The following is a 17,818-nucleotide window of genomic DNA, read 5'->3' on the forward strand; positions in this document are numbered from 1 at the left end:
TAATCCAGAGCAGGGAAAGGTAGATCGATACTGCTGGATCAATACTTGATAAGAATTTCTTTAAAAAATATATCAATGACAAAATCATCTAAATATAGAATGTGGGTGTCAGCTTCACACTATATGTTGTAAAATTTGTTGTTGGTATGTGGATGCATTATTCATTTATATATGTTATAATTATTATATAATTTTACTATTATTATTTGTTTATTGTATTTCTATAATATATGTGACTATGTTTTATTTACTTGTAGTCATATTGGATATTGTATTAAGCTTGATATAAATGGCTGGTATGTGTCGTGATATCAATTTAAGTGTAATCTTACTTTATTCTTTTAATTTAGATGTACCCATTTCAGAAATGACAAATATCGGTATAGTAAAGAATCGGCACCACACTGGATTTCTAAAGGTTAGTGTTGCTCCTCCCTAATCCAGAGACAAAGGAAGGGTTTATTATCCCCAGATAACACTTCATGTTCTTCCTTTTTGACGGTGTGCACAGAGCAAGAGAGACTGCATTCGCTTCTCAGGTGAGTCAACTGGCTGTAATATTATTTTAATTGGCAGTTAACAGTTTCTGTTCACTCCAAAAACCCTGTGATTCCGTCTTTCTGGCATTAAAAAAATAAAAACAAAACAAAATATTGCGTTTTTTAATGTCAACCAAAAATTAAGTTTTGTTTTGTTTTTAGCTTGAGAATCTAAATACAAGAAAACCAAAACGCAATAATAAAAGTATTTTTTTTTATTTTTCTTCATTAACTTCCCATTTTTTTCAAGCTGTCGTTCGTAAACGCTCTGCGCATGCGCGGCCTGTTACCGCCAACGTTCGTCGACAGGTTCGTCTCGTTTGACCTGCTGCGTGCACGTTGCGGGAGCGCGCACAGCTAAAGTAAAATAGATGAAACTAACACGAAGCTGTGATGATTTGTAAGGCAAGGTACTGGTTGGAAACATGATTATTCTTTGTCAGGTTTGTGTAATGATGCTAAATAACCCTCGTTCAAACTGTTAGCTAGCTCTCAGGCTAATACTAGAGCTTTAGCCTCAGCCAGGCGTTGGCGCAAACCAGGTTGAGTTTAGCCATTAAAAAGTTCAACTCCCGTCCCCGAAATGTAAAATTCAGCATAATCAAAGACGTTTTTAAATAAATAAAAATCTCCCGACAGCACAGATGGAGCTCAGAATTCATCCAGAAAAGCTTTAATTAAATATTTTTACAGGGTAAACTGGAATCTGTGTGGAACAGCTGACCTGTCAGGTGTGTGAAACTCATGACATATTATCTAACATGAGATTTTGTTTAAATAAAATTACCTGGTTATTTCTGCTGCTGTGGTAAACAGCAGGTATTCATTAAATTCAAAGGAAAGAATAATAACATTTCTTCAGTCAAGCCCAAGTTACAAAGTTCTTCAAATTAAACAGAGTAATCAAAATTTAAAAGACAGATAAAAAAAACAACAACATGGTGTATAAAAATCATCACACGCTCAGTAAAGGTTAAAATGGTATCACAGAAATAGCAGACGGTTTAAAAACCATTAAAATACAAATAAGTCTGGAGAGGAGCTCAGACAGACTCAGCGGACCTCGAGCAGATCATTGGAACAGACAAAAGACGTCTGTCTGAGGATCTCAAAGGACACAATGGTGTGTTCAGTACTTGAACATCAGAGATATAATTATGAGAAAGGCCACGGAGGGCCTTAAAAGTAATCTGTAAAAGCTTCAAATCTCAAACATACTGGAAGCCAGTATAGAGAGGCTAAAACAGGAGTGATGCGATGACGTTTTTTGGTTCTGGATAGAAATCTCACAGCTGAGAGCTGCACAGTCTGGAGCTGAGCAGTAGATTCTTGGTTCAGATAGGTAAAAAAGCTCTTGCAGCAATCCAAGCATGATGAGATAAAAACTTGTAAAATAGACTATTTCCTATTTTTCAAAAATGTGAAGAAAATAAAAAACATGATTGTACAATCTTTGCGTGCTGCTCAAAACTCAGATTACTGTCAAAATGTGACATATATTCAACTGTGGACAACAAACAGGACTTCTGTAGGTCTGTTAATGTTTCTGCAAAATCCTGAATGGCATTCAGTGAAACCTGACATTCATCTAATGCATTTCACATCTGTGTGAGTCACACTGGCAACTGCATTTTAACAGACATGTTATTATGTTATGCAAGAGATACCTGTGGGTGTACCTTTGCACAAGCCAGAGCTTGATCTACCTCGACTGGGTCGCCTGGTAGTCAATGTGTGATGTTGAAATTAGGGCGTAACTACCTTTCCACTGACTTAAACAAACACGTACACAGCAGTAGATATGATGAGCGCGTCTTTAAATTAAGAGATATGTGTACATTTATGTACATGGCACATTACACACTTAATTTCATGAACACAGGTTCGAACAGTAAATAATGTCCTGTGTTCTTCTACATGTTCCACAGGTAAGCTGTTTCACACAAATTCCAGGTTTAAATGGTGGAATATTTTGTGTTTAAACTTCTCTAGGTGAGGTCAGCTCATCAGAGCCGTTAGGACATTTTTATTCAAATAATCATTATATTATGATTATTATTATTATAATAACTGTCCTAATGTAAGTAATCAACTGAGGAAATTTCATGGTGACATCATTTAGTTTTAATTTTTACTTGTAGCTGTTTTCAAGCAATAGATGGAATTTTACAATACATGTCTTTAAACTTGATCTCAAAATGAGTTTTTCTCATCTGAGCCAGAAATCTTCACTCTAGTAGCTCTTATGTACAGCAAATCTTTCCTTTTTGTTCCATCTATATTTAGAAGGGTTTATTAGATGCACTTGTTCATACGTCAGTCACTGCCTGATTTAGAGAACATTTTATACTGAACAGCATGGCTTTTCTTCAGGCTGTATTTTCTGATTTATGGGGTGAATAAATATTTCTAAAGATATCCAAGTTCTCTTCTGTAAAAACCTTTCACTCTATTATGTCAACAAAATGAAACACAAAGTTTGAAGCTGGCTTTATCCAATGGTCAAGTTTCTGTCAAAGAAATGAAGGTAAATCAGGTATTTCTAGATATATAGTCCCTCAATGCATATTTAACTATCCATTTCTAGAAAGTGTCATGTTGGTATATATTAGATAAAATGTTTTTACCTCATGCCTTACCTTTATGCAGGCTCTACACAAACCTGCTGAGCTAGTAGGAAATCAACCCACCAGCATGAATTAGCTTCACAGCACAGCAAAGATGCATGAACATTAAATGAACGAGTAGATAAGAAATGATATCCTGAGAGCTCAGGTGAGACTTGGCTTTCAGAACTTTGTTTAAACCTGAAATCTGTACTTCTAAAGTCAATCTAACTCCTCAACATGTGCTTTATAACCAGTAAATCGAAATGGGAAAGGAAAAGATCCACATCAACATCGTGGTCATTGGCCATGTCGACTCTGGCAAGTCCACCACCACCGGCCACCTGATCTACAAGTGCGGAGGAATCGACAAGAGAACCATCGAGAAGTTTGAGAAGGAGGCCGGTGAGGTCAGTTTAAGTGTTTTTAATAGATTATTACACTGTGTTTGTGGTGACAGGCAGACATGATGACAGTGTTTCAGCATGAGTGAGGAATGGGTGTGATTGAAGGAGTTATTACTGCCACCTACTGTTAAAATATATCTATTGTCCTTTTGACCGCAGCACACAATATTACTGCTAATATCCAGAATTTCTATCTTAAACAGAGGTTTAAATTCAGTGTAAACTGTTAAATTGTTTCTGTATAACCGCTATTTCTAAGATATTAGTAAATATTAGAAGAAATCACAACACTGAACTAAGGTAGATTAATAATTAATTTCACAAATGTCAAACCTGATGCTTTTAAAGTAATATTAAATGTCTCAGTGACTCATATTTTACTATCTGCTGGATACATTCTGTAAAAAAAAATAGAACTTGAAACTGTTTGAATTCTATGGTATTGATAGAGATGAACTTCTTCACATTTTGTGGATTAACAGGAAAATACTCGGACTGTGATTTCATATTTTATGGTCTAAATTCAGAAAAATGTTTTAAGTTTACTGTATTATTAGTATTATTTTGTCATAGTCATTCATTTGTATCTCCGCAATGAAACTTATTTTTAAATGTGGTATCAGCTGAAAATCGAGCATCATACAGGAACAGAAAATGAAATTTATTGAGCAATACTCAGTCCTGTATAAGAAATTTACTACTGAATTATAAAAATAAGAATTTGATCCATTTGAGCCTCATGAACATGTGATGTGGTTTATTTGAACATATGATGTATTTATCATCAACACTGAGTTGGGCTCACCAAAATCACACGGCTCCATTAGATAAGTAAGCAAAGTTAAGAATGTGTTGGCTGGAGTTCCGTCCAGTGATGACTTTTTGTTGTTGTTTTGGGGCACTCTACGTTAACGTCACAATCGAAACTGTCGAACCTTACATTGCAATGGAAACAGAAAGGCTTAAAGGGCAAATTACAATTCTGTTCCTCTAAACATTCAAGCCAAATCGTGCCCTCTCTGATCTCAAACAATAATCAACAATTTTTGCATGTTAAACTTTTGAACCACGTCTGGTTCAATAGATGGGCAAAGGTTCCTTCAAGTACGCCTGGGTGCTGGACAAACTGAAGGCCGAGCGTGAGCGTGGTATCACCATCGATATCGCTCTGTGGAAGTTCGAGACCAGCAAGTACTACGTGACCATCATTGATGCCCCTGGACACAGGGACTTCATCAAGAACATGATCACTGGAACATCTCAGGTAAAGTTTTAATCTGCTCTCTGCTATCTCATTGCTACATATTGAATGTTTGGAAAACATATGTTCTACGAAACATTCTCTGTGTTCAGGCTGACTGCGCTGTGCTGATCGTCTCTGCTGGTGTTGGTGAGTTCGAGGCTGGTATCTCCACGAACGGTCAGACCCGTGAGCATGCCCTGCTGGCCTACACTCTGGGTGTGAAGCAGCTCATCGTTGGAGTCAACAAGATGGACTACACCGATCCGCCTTATAGCCAGAAGCGTTATGAGGAGATCACCAAGGAAGTGAGCGCCTACATCAAGAAGATTGGCTACAACCCTGCAACTGTTGCTTTCGTGCCCATCTCTGGATGGCATGGAGACAACATGCTGGAGGCCAGTGAAAAGGTGAGCTGAGAGCTGCACAGTCTGGAGCTGAGCAGTAGATTCTTGGTTCAGATAGGTAAAAAAGCTCTTGCAGCAATCCAAGCATGATGAGATAAAAACTTGTAAAATAGACTATTTCCTATTTTTCAAAAATGTGAAGAAAATAAAAAACATGATTGTACAATCTTTGCGTGCTGCTCAAAACTCAGATTACTGTCAAAATGTGACATATATTCAACTGTGGACAACAAACAGGACTTCTGTAGGTCTGTTAATGTTTCTGCAAAATCCTGAATGGCATTCAGTGAAACCTGACATTCATCTAATGCATTTCACATCTGTGTGAGTCACACTGGCAACTGCATTTTAACAGACATGTTATTATGTTATGCAAGAGATACCTGTGGGTGTACCTTTGCACAAGCCAGAGCTTGATCTACCTCGACTGGGTCGCCTGGTAGTCAATGTGTGATGTTGAAATTAGGGCGTAACTACCTTTCCACTGACTTAAACAAACACGTACACAGCAGTAGATATGATGAGCGCGTCTTTAAATTAAGAGATATGTGTACATTTATGTACATGGCACATTACACACTTAATTTCATGAACACAGGTTCGAACAGTAAATAATGTCCTGTGTTCTTCTACATGTTCCACAGGTAAGCTGTTTCACACAAATTCCAGGTTTAAATGGTGGAATATTTTGTGTTTAAACTTCTCTAGGTGAGGTCAGCTCATCAGAGCCGTTAGGACATTTTTATTCAAATAATCATTATATTATGATTATTATTATTATAATAACTGTCCTAATGTAAGTAATCAACTGAGGAAATTTCATGGTGACATCATTTAGTTTTAATTTTTACTTGTAGCTGTTTTCAAGCAATAGATGGAATTTTACAATACATGTCTTTAAACTTGATCTCAAAATGAGTTTTTCTCATCTGAGCCAGAAATCTTCACTCTAGTAGCTCTTATGTACAGCAAATCTTTCCTTTTTGTTCCATCTATATTTAGAAGGGTTTATTAGATGCACTTGTTCATACGTCAGTCACTGCCTGATTTAGAGAACATTTTATACTGAACAGCATGGCTTTTCTTCAGGCTGTATTTTCTGATTTATGGGGTGAATAAATATTTCTAAAGATATCCAAGTTCTCTTCTGTAAAAACCTTTCACTCTATTATGTCAACAAAATGAAACACAAAGTTTGAAGCTGGCTTTATCCAATGGTCAAGTTTCTGTCAAAGAAATGAAGGTAAATCAGGTATTTCTAGATATATAGTCCCTCAATGCATATTTAACTATCCATTTCTAGAAAGTGTCATGTTGGTATATATTAGATAAAATGTTTTTACCTCATGCCTTACCTTTATGCAGGCTCTACACAAACCTGCTGAGCTAGTAGGAAATCAACCCACCAGCATGAATTAGCTTCACAGCACAGCAAAGATGCATGAACATTAAATGAACGAGTAGATAAGAAATGATATCCTGAGAGCTCAGGTGAGACTTGGCTTTCAGAACTTTGTTTAAACCTGAAATCTGTACTTCTAAAGTCAATCTAACTCCTCAACATGTGCTTTATAACCAGTAAATCGAAATGGGAAAGGAAAAGATCCACATCAACATCGTGGTCATTGGCCATGTCGACTCTGGCAAGTCCACCACCACCGGCCACCTGATCTACAAGTGCGGAGGAATCGACAAGAGAACCATCGAGAAGTTTGAGAAGGAGGCCGGTGAGGTCAGTTTAAGTGTTTTTAATAGATTATTACACTGTGTTTGTGGTGACAGGCAGACATGATGACAGTGTTTCAGCATGAGTGAGGAATGGGTGTGATTGAAGGAGTTATTACTGCCACCTACTGTTAAAATATATCTATTGTCCTTTTGACCGCAGCACACAATATTACTGCTAATATCCAGAATTTCTATCTTAAACAGAGGTTTAAATTCAGTGTAAACTGTTAAATTGTTTCTGTATAACCGCTATTTCTAAGATATTAGTAAATATTAGAAGAAATCACAACACTGAACTAAGGTAGATTAATAATTAATTTCACAAATGTCAAACCTGATGCTTTTAAAGTAATATTAAATGTCTCAGTGACTCATATTTTACTATCTGCTGGATACATTCTGTAAAAAAAAATAGAACTTGAAACTGTTTGAATTCTATGGTATTGATAGAGATGAACTTCTTCACATTTTGTGGATTAACAGGAAAATACTCGGACTGTGATTTCATATTTTATGGTCTAAATTCAGAAAAATGTTTTAAGTTTACTGTATTATTAGTATTATTTTGTCATAGTCATTCATTTGTATCTCCGCAATGAAACTTATTTTTAAATGTGGTATCAGCTGAAAATCGAGCATCATACAGGAACAGAAAATGAAATTTATTGAGCAATACTCAGTCCTGTATAAGAAATTTACTACTGAATTATAAAAATAAGAATTTGATCCATTTGAGCCTCATGAACATGTGATGTGGTTTATTTGAACATATGATGTATTTATCATCAACACTGAGTTGGGCTCACCAAAATCACACGGCTCCATTAGATAAGTAAGCAAAGTTAAGAATGTGTTGGCTGGAGTTCCGTCCAGTGATGACTTTTTGTTGTTGTTTTGGGGCACTCTACGTTAACGTCACAATCGAAACTGTCGAACCTTACATTGCAATGGAAACAGAAAGGCTTAAAGGGCAAATTACAATTCTGTTCCTCTAAACATTCAAGCCAAATCGTGCCCTCTCTGATCTCAAACAATAATCAACAATTTTTGCATGTTAAACTTTTGAACCACGTCTGGTTCAATAGATGGGCAAAGGTTCCTTCAAGTACGCCTGGGTGCTGGACAAACTGAAGGCCGAGCGTGAGCGTGGTATCACCATCGATATCGCTCTGTGGAAGTTCGAGACCAGCAAGTACTACGTGACCATCATTGATGCCCCTGGACACAGGGACTTCATCAAGAACATGATCACTGGAACATCTCAGGTAAAGTTTTAATCTGCTCTCTGCTATCTCATTGCTACATATTGAATGTTTGGAAAACATATGTTCTACGAAACATTCTCTGTGTTCAGGCTGACTGCGCTGTGCTGATCGTCTCTGCTGGTGTTGGTGAGTTCGAGGCTGGTATCTCCACGAACGGTCAGACCCGTGAGCATGCCCTGCTGGCCTACACTCTGGGTGTGAAGCAGCTCATCGTTGGAGTCAACAAGATGGACTACACCGATCCGCCTTATAGCCAGAAGCGTTATGAGGAGATCACCAAGGAAGTGAGCGCCTACATCAAGAAGATTGGCTACAACCCTGCAACTGTTGCTTTCGTGCCCATCTCTGGATGGCATGGAGACAACATGCTGGAGGCCAGTGAAAAGGTGAGTTACTCAGACATGCCTCAGTATCGAGGCCTCAGATTAAATCCTGCAACTTACTCCATTCATCTGCAGCAGTTAACTATTACATTCAATAGTCCTTTCTTCCTAACCTTCCCCTGTCGTCCTCTCTCTGTCTCTCTACCTGCATTCTCCATTTCAGATGAGCTGGTTTAAGGGCTGGAAGATCGAGCGTAAGGAGGGCGGAGCCACAGGAACCACCCTGCTGGAGGCTCTGGATGCCATCCAGCCCCCAACCCGCCCCACCGACAAGCCCCTCCGTCTGCCCCTGCAGGACATCTACAAGATTGGCGGTAAGTAGAGTCACATCATAACCTGTAAACCCACCAAGTCATCATCATCTCAGGAAACGGTGTGGAAACAAACCACTGTCATCCTGTCTAACAAATATGAAATGAAAAACAAACCTTTATGTAAATTTGTTGAAGAGGACCAGACAGGATCTAATAGGACTGAAATGAAAGCTGTCAGCGGTGGAAAAAACTTGCAGTCATTTATTTTCTCCTGTACAGAAGAAACTAAACTATTGTTATTAAACCAGCAGGCAACACTACTGCTTCTCATTTTTTTTCATCTGTGGTTTTTAAGGAGAATCTTCCAAAGACAGATGTTCTAATTTTATACAGTCACAATAATAAACCCACTCACTCTCCCTTTCTAGACTCCACCAATGTGGCCATGAGATTGAAATACGGCACTAATTTCCTGCGAAAATTATGATCCACTAACAAACACGGAGTGGTTTGCAAATTTAGAACTCCATTAACAAATTAATGCATTTTGTTGTGTGAATACAAAACTTCCCTCTCAAACAAATGTATCCAAGATGTCCAAATGGATTTGTTTTTATGTCAAGGAGTACAGATTTTTTTGTATTTTATTTGAACTGGTTAGTTAAATCTGTTCATTTTTGGCAATATTGATTAGATATCACAAATGTATTGTTAAATTATATTTATTTTTCTTAGTTTTTACAATTTATAGCTGATAAATGATACAATTGTGGTGATTTTGTAAAGTCAACATGTTTTTTAAACTTACCAGCAGCTTTTGGGGTTCAGTGAGTTAAACTTGAAACATTGTGCCTCCTGCTCTGTCAGGTATTGGAACTGTCCCCGTCGGCCGTGTTGAGACCGGTGTTCTGAAGCCCGGCATGGTCGTCACCTTTGCTCCCCCCAACCTGACCACTGAGGTCAAGTCTGTGGAGATGCACCACGAGTCTCTGCCTGAAGCTCTGCCCGGTGACAACGTCGGTTTCAACATCAAGAACGTTTCCGTCAAGGAAATCCGTCGTGGAAACGTGGCTGGTGACAGCAAGAACGACCCACCCAAGGGTGCTGTCAACTTCAACGCCCAGGTTGGTTTTGTGAACTTTAAAGTACAGCGTCCACTTGTGGGTCGAGTCACATTTGGTAGATTTCTAACTTTGAATGTGTCCACAGGTCATTATCCTGAACCACCCTGGACAAATTGCCAACGGTTACACCCCCGTGCTGGACTGCCACACCGCTCACATTGCCTGCAAGTTCACCGAGCTGATCGAGAAGATTGACCGTCGTTCTGGAAAGAAGCTTGAGGATGGGCCCAAGTTTGTCAAGTCTGGAGACGCCGCCATTGTCAAACTGATCCCACAGAAGCCCATGGTTGTGGAGTCCTTCTCCAACTACCCTCCCCTTGGTAGGTTTTGTACCCGGAAGCCCAACGTATACTTCAGAAATGTTAATATGGATGCAGAATATCCAGTGTATCTGTAGTTACTAACATCTGCTCACCCATCTTCTATTCCAGGTCGTTTCGCTGTGCGTGACATGAGGCAGACTGTGGCTGTCGGTGTCATCAAGGAGGTTGAGAAGAATGACATTTCCGGAAAGGTCACCAAGTCCGCACAGAAGGCTGAAAAGAAGAAATGAATCGTCATGCAGGACGTCCAACCGACAGTCACGTCTCAGCAGCAGCAGCAGGCCGCCACATCCCCTCTTCCCCCCTGCCACCCAGCGCCGTCAGCTCTGAGGCAGAGCTCTCTACTCAAGGACTGGCTTATGCTGATTAAAACCCATCGGAAAAGTTTCCGCAGGAAAGGAAGGTTTGTACCTTCCAGGGAAACTATCATCCTAATTAAGTTGAAACCAAAACAATAAAAATCTCAAACATTGCCAAATGAAGACATTTCTTTTGTGTTTATTTCTCCTCTACATTATAACAGAACTGAGTCCATCACATTTTCATTTTAAACTGAGAAATAATCTGTTTGTCGACTGGGAAACATTTACAAAAACATGAATAAATCTGGGCTGCATGGTGGCTCGTTGCTCCTCACAGATAGAAGATCCCCGGTTCACGTCCTGGCCTGGGCCTGGGATCTTTCTGTGTGGAGTTTGCATGTTCTACCAGCGTGGGTTCTCACTGGCTTCTCTGGCTTCTTCCCACAGTCCAAAAACGTGCTGAGATGAAGTGGTGAATCTAAATTGACTGTAGGGATGAATGTAAGTGTGCTTGGTTGTCTCTGTACGTGGCTCTGTGACAGACTGATGACCTGTCCAGGGTGTCCCCTGAGTCGGCTGGGACAGACTCCAGCCCCCCACAACCCTACAGAGGATTAAGCGGTGTACAGATAATGATGGATGAAGAAATCTTTCAGCTTCTGCTGTATTTCTGGGTCATCGATCAAATTTGGAATTAGTGGCAGTAACCATGTTAACTGTTTTGTATGAAGCTCAGATTTCCTCGTCTTGTGTCCTTCCATTAAAGCAGCGTTCAAACGTTCAGCTGCTTTTAATCGACTCATCAGAGGTTTGTTCAGCTAAACCCACTTGCTGCCGTCATTCATCTGTTAGAAATAAAACTCCACCTCAAGGTTCCAACACAACATTTCTCAAGAAGTAGCTCTTTGATAGTGGGAAACATCAAAGTGTGAATAGTTTTATTGTTATTCTGAGCAAAGGGGAGTTTTCGTGGTGTCACATTATGGCTGAATGTTTCTAAGGAGGCAGCGCATGGAGCTCTAAACACCTTGAGGAAAAGAGACATGTTTCAGCCTGTGGTCTTTGTGGGAGAGGATTCATACTGCAACCAAACACAAATCAAAGCTATTTTGTGTAGAGTCTGATCAACTCTGTGTTTTAAACTGCTAGATGAACAAACTTGGATCGATTTGATTTAATTTGATCATTTAAACTTGCCACAAGTGTCAGCAGAGATGTTTTTTATTAAATCCCGGAAGAAAACAACTGAGAGCAATGCTCTTGTCAGGAAAATTCTTCAATGGAGTCCTGACTTCTCCAAAAAAATACTCAGTTGCCTCCGAAGTCAACGCAAAATTTTACTTGCACAAGGAATCAACATGAACAGAGCGCAGTCTGAACAAGTGAATAGCGAAGGGTGAAAATAGCACAGCTTTTATACAGACACATAAACATGACTTACACATTTTGATATGTGTTATCTCTAGGTCGCTACAGCCAGGCGGTTAGGACTGGTTTCTTATCCTTCAAGCTCCTGTGTGAGAGGCTTGTGTCCTTGTTCCTCTTTTAGCACACATCACACAGTATTACAATGAATAAGAGCATTCAATCATCAAATACAATACATTTTTAAACAGCTCTTACTTATGATTACACCTGTGTTGAAAAAAAAATTGAATAAAAAAAGATAGAATCAACACTCATCATGTCCAATACACAAAGTCCACAACTCATCATCATTCAACAAAAGTTTCAGCTGTTTGAGTTCCACTGACACCAAAACAGCCCAGAGCATAATACTGCCACCACCATGCTTGTCAGTAGGTTTGGTGTTCTTGGGGTTAAAGGCCTCACAAACATATTCCTGGTCGTTGTGTTTTAAGGTTAAAAATGCTCAGACATAAGAAAATCCTAAAGTGTTTTCCACCTATGCTGTCCACAGCAGGTGAAAGCTGTTTTTTCCATTTTATAAGTGGAATATCTGTGGAGTCACAGGAGTGCCACAATAAAATATAAATGTGTTAAAAAACAAGGAAATAAATATGTAAATATAAAGAGAAAAAATAAATAAATCTGTTAAAAAATAAGGAAATGTATAAATAAATGAATATATATATATATATATATATATATATATATATATATATATATATATATATATATATATATATATATATATATATATATATATATATATATATATATATGTATATATATATATATATGTATAAACAAAAATGTAAATTTTGTCTTTGCTTTTCCCTTTTCTCTTTTTTTCCTTTTAATTTTCCATTTTGTCACTTTAGCAGTCAGCCGAAGTGCCACGGTGACGTCGCTTCACTTTAGCTGTGCTAGGAGCTGGCGTCAGGCAGGAATCCTGTGATCAGGTGTTGAGTACCCACACTGGACAAAAAGCCTTGCCCAGAACCATTTGGCTGACAGCTCAGTCCATCAAGTAAAAGTAAAGGCAAAATGGAAAAGGCAATGACAAAAGGAAAAGGCAATGACAAAAGGAAAAGGCAATGACAAAAGGAAAAGGCAATGACAAAATGGAAAACTGAAAGGGAAAAAAAGAGAAAAGGGAAAAGCAAAGACAAAATTTACCTTTTTATATATTTATTTATTCTTTTATTTATTCTTCTTTATAGTTATACATGTATTTCCTTATTTTTTTACATTTATATTTTCTCTTTATATTTACATTTTTATTTCCTTATTTTTTAACAGATTTATATTTTTTCTCTTTATATTTACATATTTATTTCCTTATTTTTTAACAGATTTATAGTTTTTTGCGGCACTCCTGTGACTCCATAATATCCAAGTAAATGTTCTCTTTTGAATGAATAACCCATATTTCTGAGTCTTAGTAAGTGACAATGGCTAGCACAGTGGTTTATTTTGGACAGCTTTCAGCACAAGCTTTTTAACTTTCCACTCCGTTTGAGAGATGAGTCACAGCCACACTGCCTTCTGATATCCAGGGATGAGTTCAGATACTGTGAATCTAAAAGAACAGCGAATGTATGTGTACATTTCTATAATTGTGAACATTTGTGTGATGACTGCTTCCTGTGACTGAATTTCCTTTTTGTTGTCAGGTGTCCTGAAGAAGAAAATCACATCAGATCTCCATCAAAGCCACAAAAACAAAAGAATTAGACCACAATCTGCCAACAGTTAATATTCAAAAGGGTCCTAACACTTGAACATCACGTTTCTGAGCTGCCTTTAAGTTACACGCTGAGTCAGAAGTTATTCAGTTCTTATAATTTAGGATGAACACCTACACAGCTAATTTGTGAAAAATTTATGAGGCATGTCTTGTCATACCAAGACACGACAAGACAGCATCTGGTGAAACTTGTTGTCCTACTTGGTTACATAGGTGCGCCTGTGGGAATAGGTAGATCGATACTGCAGGACTGATACTTGGTTTGGATTCCTTTTAAAAAGAAATGGTAACAAAATCATCCAAATGCAGAATGTTGATGGCAACTTTGTAATATTTTTTTTACAGTTGCACACTACTTTTGACTTGTAGAAAAATGTAGCGAGAAAATATCGCAAAGCAGCCACTTAAGTATGCTCTACAAACCCTTCAACAAAATCATTATGTAGAAAATCAGCAAATCTTCATGAGCATTCCCAATAGTACATAAAATGCCTGTTTGAATTCTTGAAAAAATGTCAGAATGTATTTAAATTGATTCCAAATTGAGTTTTATTTCCCCAGTATTTTGACAGTATGTTCATGTTGCTCTGAAAATTAATTTAAAAGATCAGAAAATCTTCAAGGAAATGCAAATGTGCACAAGTTTTGTTGTTGGTATTTTAATGTGTTTTCTTCATATATATGTTATAATTATTATCTTATTTTGTTATTTTTATTGATACTGTTTTCTTAAAATACTTGACTTGTAGTGATATTGTAGTAATATTGTATATCATTATAATGATTTTCTGTTATAATTTAGAAACAGCTATTAAAGAAATGCTAAATAACGGTAAAGTTAAGTATTGGTACTATAGTGAATTTTAAAAAGGTCGAAAGTAAAGCGAATTAGTAATAAATAACAAATACAAGTTGCTTTTTATATTTCTTTAATTTTTCCAATTTTCCACGCTGTCGTTTTTCAACGTTCTGCGCATGCGCGGTGCGTAGTCGCCGACAGATTCGTCTCGTTTGACTGCTGCGTGCACGTTGCGGGAGCGCGCACAGCTAAATTAAAATAGCTGAAACTACAGGACGTTGTGATGATTTGTGAGGGAAGGTACTGTTTGGAAACACGATTATTCTTTGTCAGGTTTGTGTAACGATGATAAATAATCCTAAAACTGTAATTTGTGAACGTTTAAAGTTCTAAAACAGAGAATTCCTCGTTCAAACTGTTAGTTAGCTCTCAGGCTAATACTAGAGCTTTAGCCTCAACCAGGCGTTGGCGAAAACCCAAAATGTAAAATTCAGCATAATCAAAGACGTTTTTAAATAAATAAAAATCTCCTGAGGGTACTGATGGAGCTCAGAATTCACCCAGAAAAGCGTTAATGTAAATATTTTTATGATACAGTATAAACCGGAATTTGTGTGTGATGTATTATCTACCATGAGTTTTTGTTTAAATGAAGTGACCTGGTCTTTTCTGCTGCTGTGGGAAACAGCAGGTATTTATTAAAATCAAAGGAAATATTTCTTTCGAGAGCACTTTTAAAACCCTAAGTTAAAAAAAAATCTTCACAAGGGAGCAAAATTACAACAGAATAATCAAAATTTAAAAGGCAAATAAAAGCACAGCATGGTGTCTAAAAACCAGAATATGGTCAGAAAAATAAAAGCATAATCATACAATCACTGTTGGGTGCTGCTCCGGATTCAAATTACTGTCAAAATCTGACATACATTCAGTTGTGGGCAACGAGCAGGACTTCTGTAGGTCTGTTAATGTTTCTGCAAAATCCTGAATGGCATTCAGTGAAACCTGACATTCATCTAACATGTTTCACATCTGTGTGAGTCACACTGGCAACTCTGTTTTAACAGACATGTTATAATACTATGCAGTAAAAATGTGTTTGCGTACCTGTGCACAAGCCAGAGCTTGATCTACCCCGAGTGTGATGTTGAAATCAGGCCATAATTTAACACATTCTTTATTTTGGGGTCGTGTAAGTAGAAAGAAATTCTCTGTTGTCGACGGATCTGTCGGTGGTTGTTTACTGTTCTTTTTTCAGTTAATTTAAGTTAAGTGTATGCGCCCCCCCTTAGCCATAGATCTTCACTCCAGCAGTTCTTACATACAACAGACATTCCAGTTTTGTTCCCATCTGAAGGTTTTAACAGTTGGGTTCGATGGGTTCATAGAACATTTTATTCATTAACAGCATGCTGAAAGTACTTTTTTAAGGCTGCTGTCCGTATTTTTGAGCTTTTGGACTGATTAAAATTATTATCCAAAAGCCCTTCTGTAAAAACCTTTTATTTTAATATATCAACAAAATAAAGCACAAAATTGGAAGCTGAAATGATTTGTGTTCTGGAAATGAATGTTAATTTTGGTATTTTTAGATATAAAAAGTCAATAATTTGTTTATTCAACCATAAACTTTCAGAAAACTTGCAATGCGAAAAATCTCAATCTCTTAATCTCAGTCCCTTAAATTTAAACTATAGGAACAAAATGGCCCAAATATGTAGTTAATAAACTTACAAGTCATGCAGGTGTTTGTGTAACATCTCTTGCTTCTTAGGTGAGTGTTTGGAATTCACTCTGTGAGGCCAAAATATGTTACTGCTCTAGGGGAGAAACCTGCAGGTAGGGCAACATTTTTTTGGCAGAACTGTCAAGATTTGCAAGATATTTTTGGCTAAGGTGAATGTTACATGTGTAAATGAAGCTCACAGAGAAATGTAAGAGAGGAGGCATTTTATTTGATTTGGAGCTGCTTGTTCATCTTATAAAGACACGTTTAAACCTGAAATCTAAAAAAACATGGTGTCTTTACTGTGCTTATAGTTTGATTCATTTAAAAACCAGCAACACTGACTAACAAAGCCACAATTGCATCCACTGGTGTCACTCCTTCCATTTAAGATAAAACAGACATTGTAAGGGAGAATCTGACCACTTTAAGAATCCTGACTAGAAATCGATGCGAGAATGTCGCAGCACCAGAAATGGTGGTTGCATGACACGTGTCCCGCCCCTGTCTGCTTTGTAACAGCTGAACATCCAGCTAATCGACTTCTTCAGGGTATTTCAGACCTTCCTCTCTGACCCTTGTCTTAGAATTTATGCAGGCTTTACTCAAACCAGCTGAACTAGTTGGAAGTCACCCCATCAGCACAGAGTAGTTTCTGTAACAGCAAGTGTGCTTGAACATACAATAAACAGAGAAGAAATGATATACTGAGATGAGACTTGCCTTTAACGACTTTGTTTAAACCTGAAGTCTGTATTTGTAAAGTCAATCTAACTTCCACAAAATGTTGTTTATGACCAGTAAGTCGAAATGGGAAAGGAAAAGACCCACATTAACATCGTGGTCATCGGCCATGTCGACTCCGGCAAGTCCACCACCACCGGCCACCTGATCTACAAGTGCGGAGGAATCGACAAGAGAACCATCGAGAAGTTTGAGAAGGAGGCCGCCGATGTCAGTCTAAGTGTTTTTGTTTGTTTGTTTGTGTTTTCACAGATGATAACACTGTGTTGGTGGTAATGGGCAGACATGTTGGCAGTGTTTCAGTGTGAGTGAGGGACGGGTGTGGTGGAAGGAACTGCTCACTGATTTTACTGAGTTAAAACCGCCACCTACTGTTAAAATGTATTGTCCTTACTACTGCAGCACACAATATTACTGTTAATATCCAGAGTTTCCAACTTACAGAAAGGCCCCAATTTAGTGGTAATAAAGCTTTTACAAATGTGAAAAACCAGGCTCAGATATTTATGAAAATGTCTGTAAAACCAGTTTTCCTCAGGTAAAATGTAAACTTAGTAAATGTTAGGATTTATGCCATCATTAAAGATTTAACAGAATATGTAGATTCTCTGGAATAATGCAGATGAATCATTAACTTCATGAGTATGGCGTCACAGGAGTGCCAAAATATAAATAAATAAATAACGAAATAAATGTGTAAATATAAAGAGAAATAAACAAAAAAATAAATAAGAAAATACATGTGTAAATATAAAGAGGAATAAATAAAAGAATAAATAAATAAATAAAAAGGAAAATTTTCTATTTGCTTTTCCCT

The 17,818-nt window shown here is 37.6% G+C and overlaps 2 protein-coding genes across 2 annotated transcripts; both read left to right on the top strand.

Moving 5' to 3' along the window:
* The first annotated feature begins 426 nt into the window (after positions 1-426).
* LOC129350590 (elongation factor 1-alpha-like) lies at positions 427-5,214 on the top strand. Its single transcript, XM_055017616.1, has 4 exons — positions 427-539; positions 3,403-3,555; positions 4,637-4,816; positions 4,906-5,214. The coding sequence occupies exons 2-4, from the start codon at positions 3,412-3,414 to the stop codon at positions 5,209-5,211; spliced, it is 630 nt and encodes a 209-aa protein (XP_054873591.1). The 5' UTR covers positions 427-539; positions 3,403-3,411; the 3' UTR covers positions 5,212-5,214.
* Positions 5,215-6,778: 1,564 nt separating this feature from the next.
* Positions 6,779-10,758, top strand: LOC111563925 (elongation factor 1-alpha-like). The gene is made up of 7 exons (XM_023263200.3): positions 6,779-6,931; positions 8,013-8,192; positions 8,282-8,578; positions 8,739-8,889; positions 9,697-9,953; positions 10,039-10,273; positions 10,385-10,758. The coding sequence occupies exons 1-7, from the start codon at positions 6,788-6,790 to the stop codon at positions 10,504-10,506; spliced, it is 1,386 nt and encodes a 461-aa protein (XP_023118968.2). The 5' UTR covers positions 6,779-6,787; the 3' UTR covers positions 10,507-10,758.
* The last annotated feature ends 7,060 nt before the right edge of the window (positions 10,759-17,818 follow it).

This window comes from Amphiprion ocellaris, chromosome 15, assembly GCF_022539595.1.
Source record: "Amphiprion ocellaris isolate individual 3 ecotype Okinawa chromosome 15, ASM2253959v1, whole genome shotgun sequence".
Lineage (NCBI taxonomy): Eukaryota > Metazoa > Chordata > Actinopteri > Pomacentridae > Amphiprion > Amphiprion ocellaris.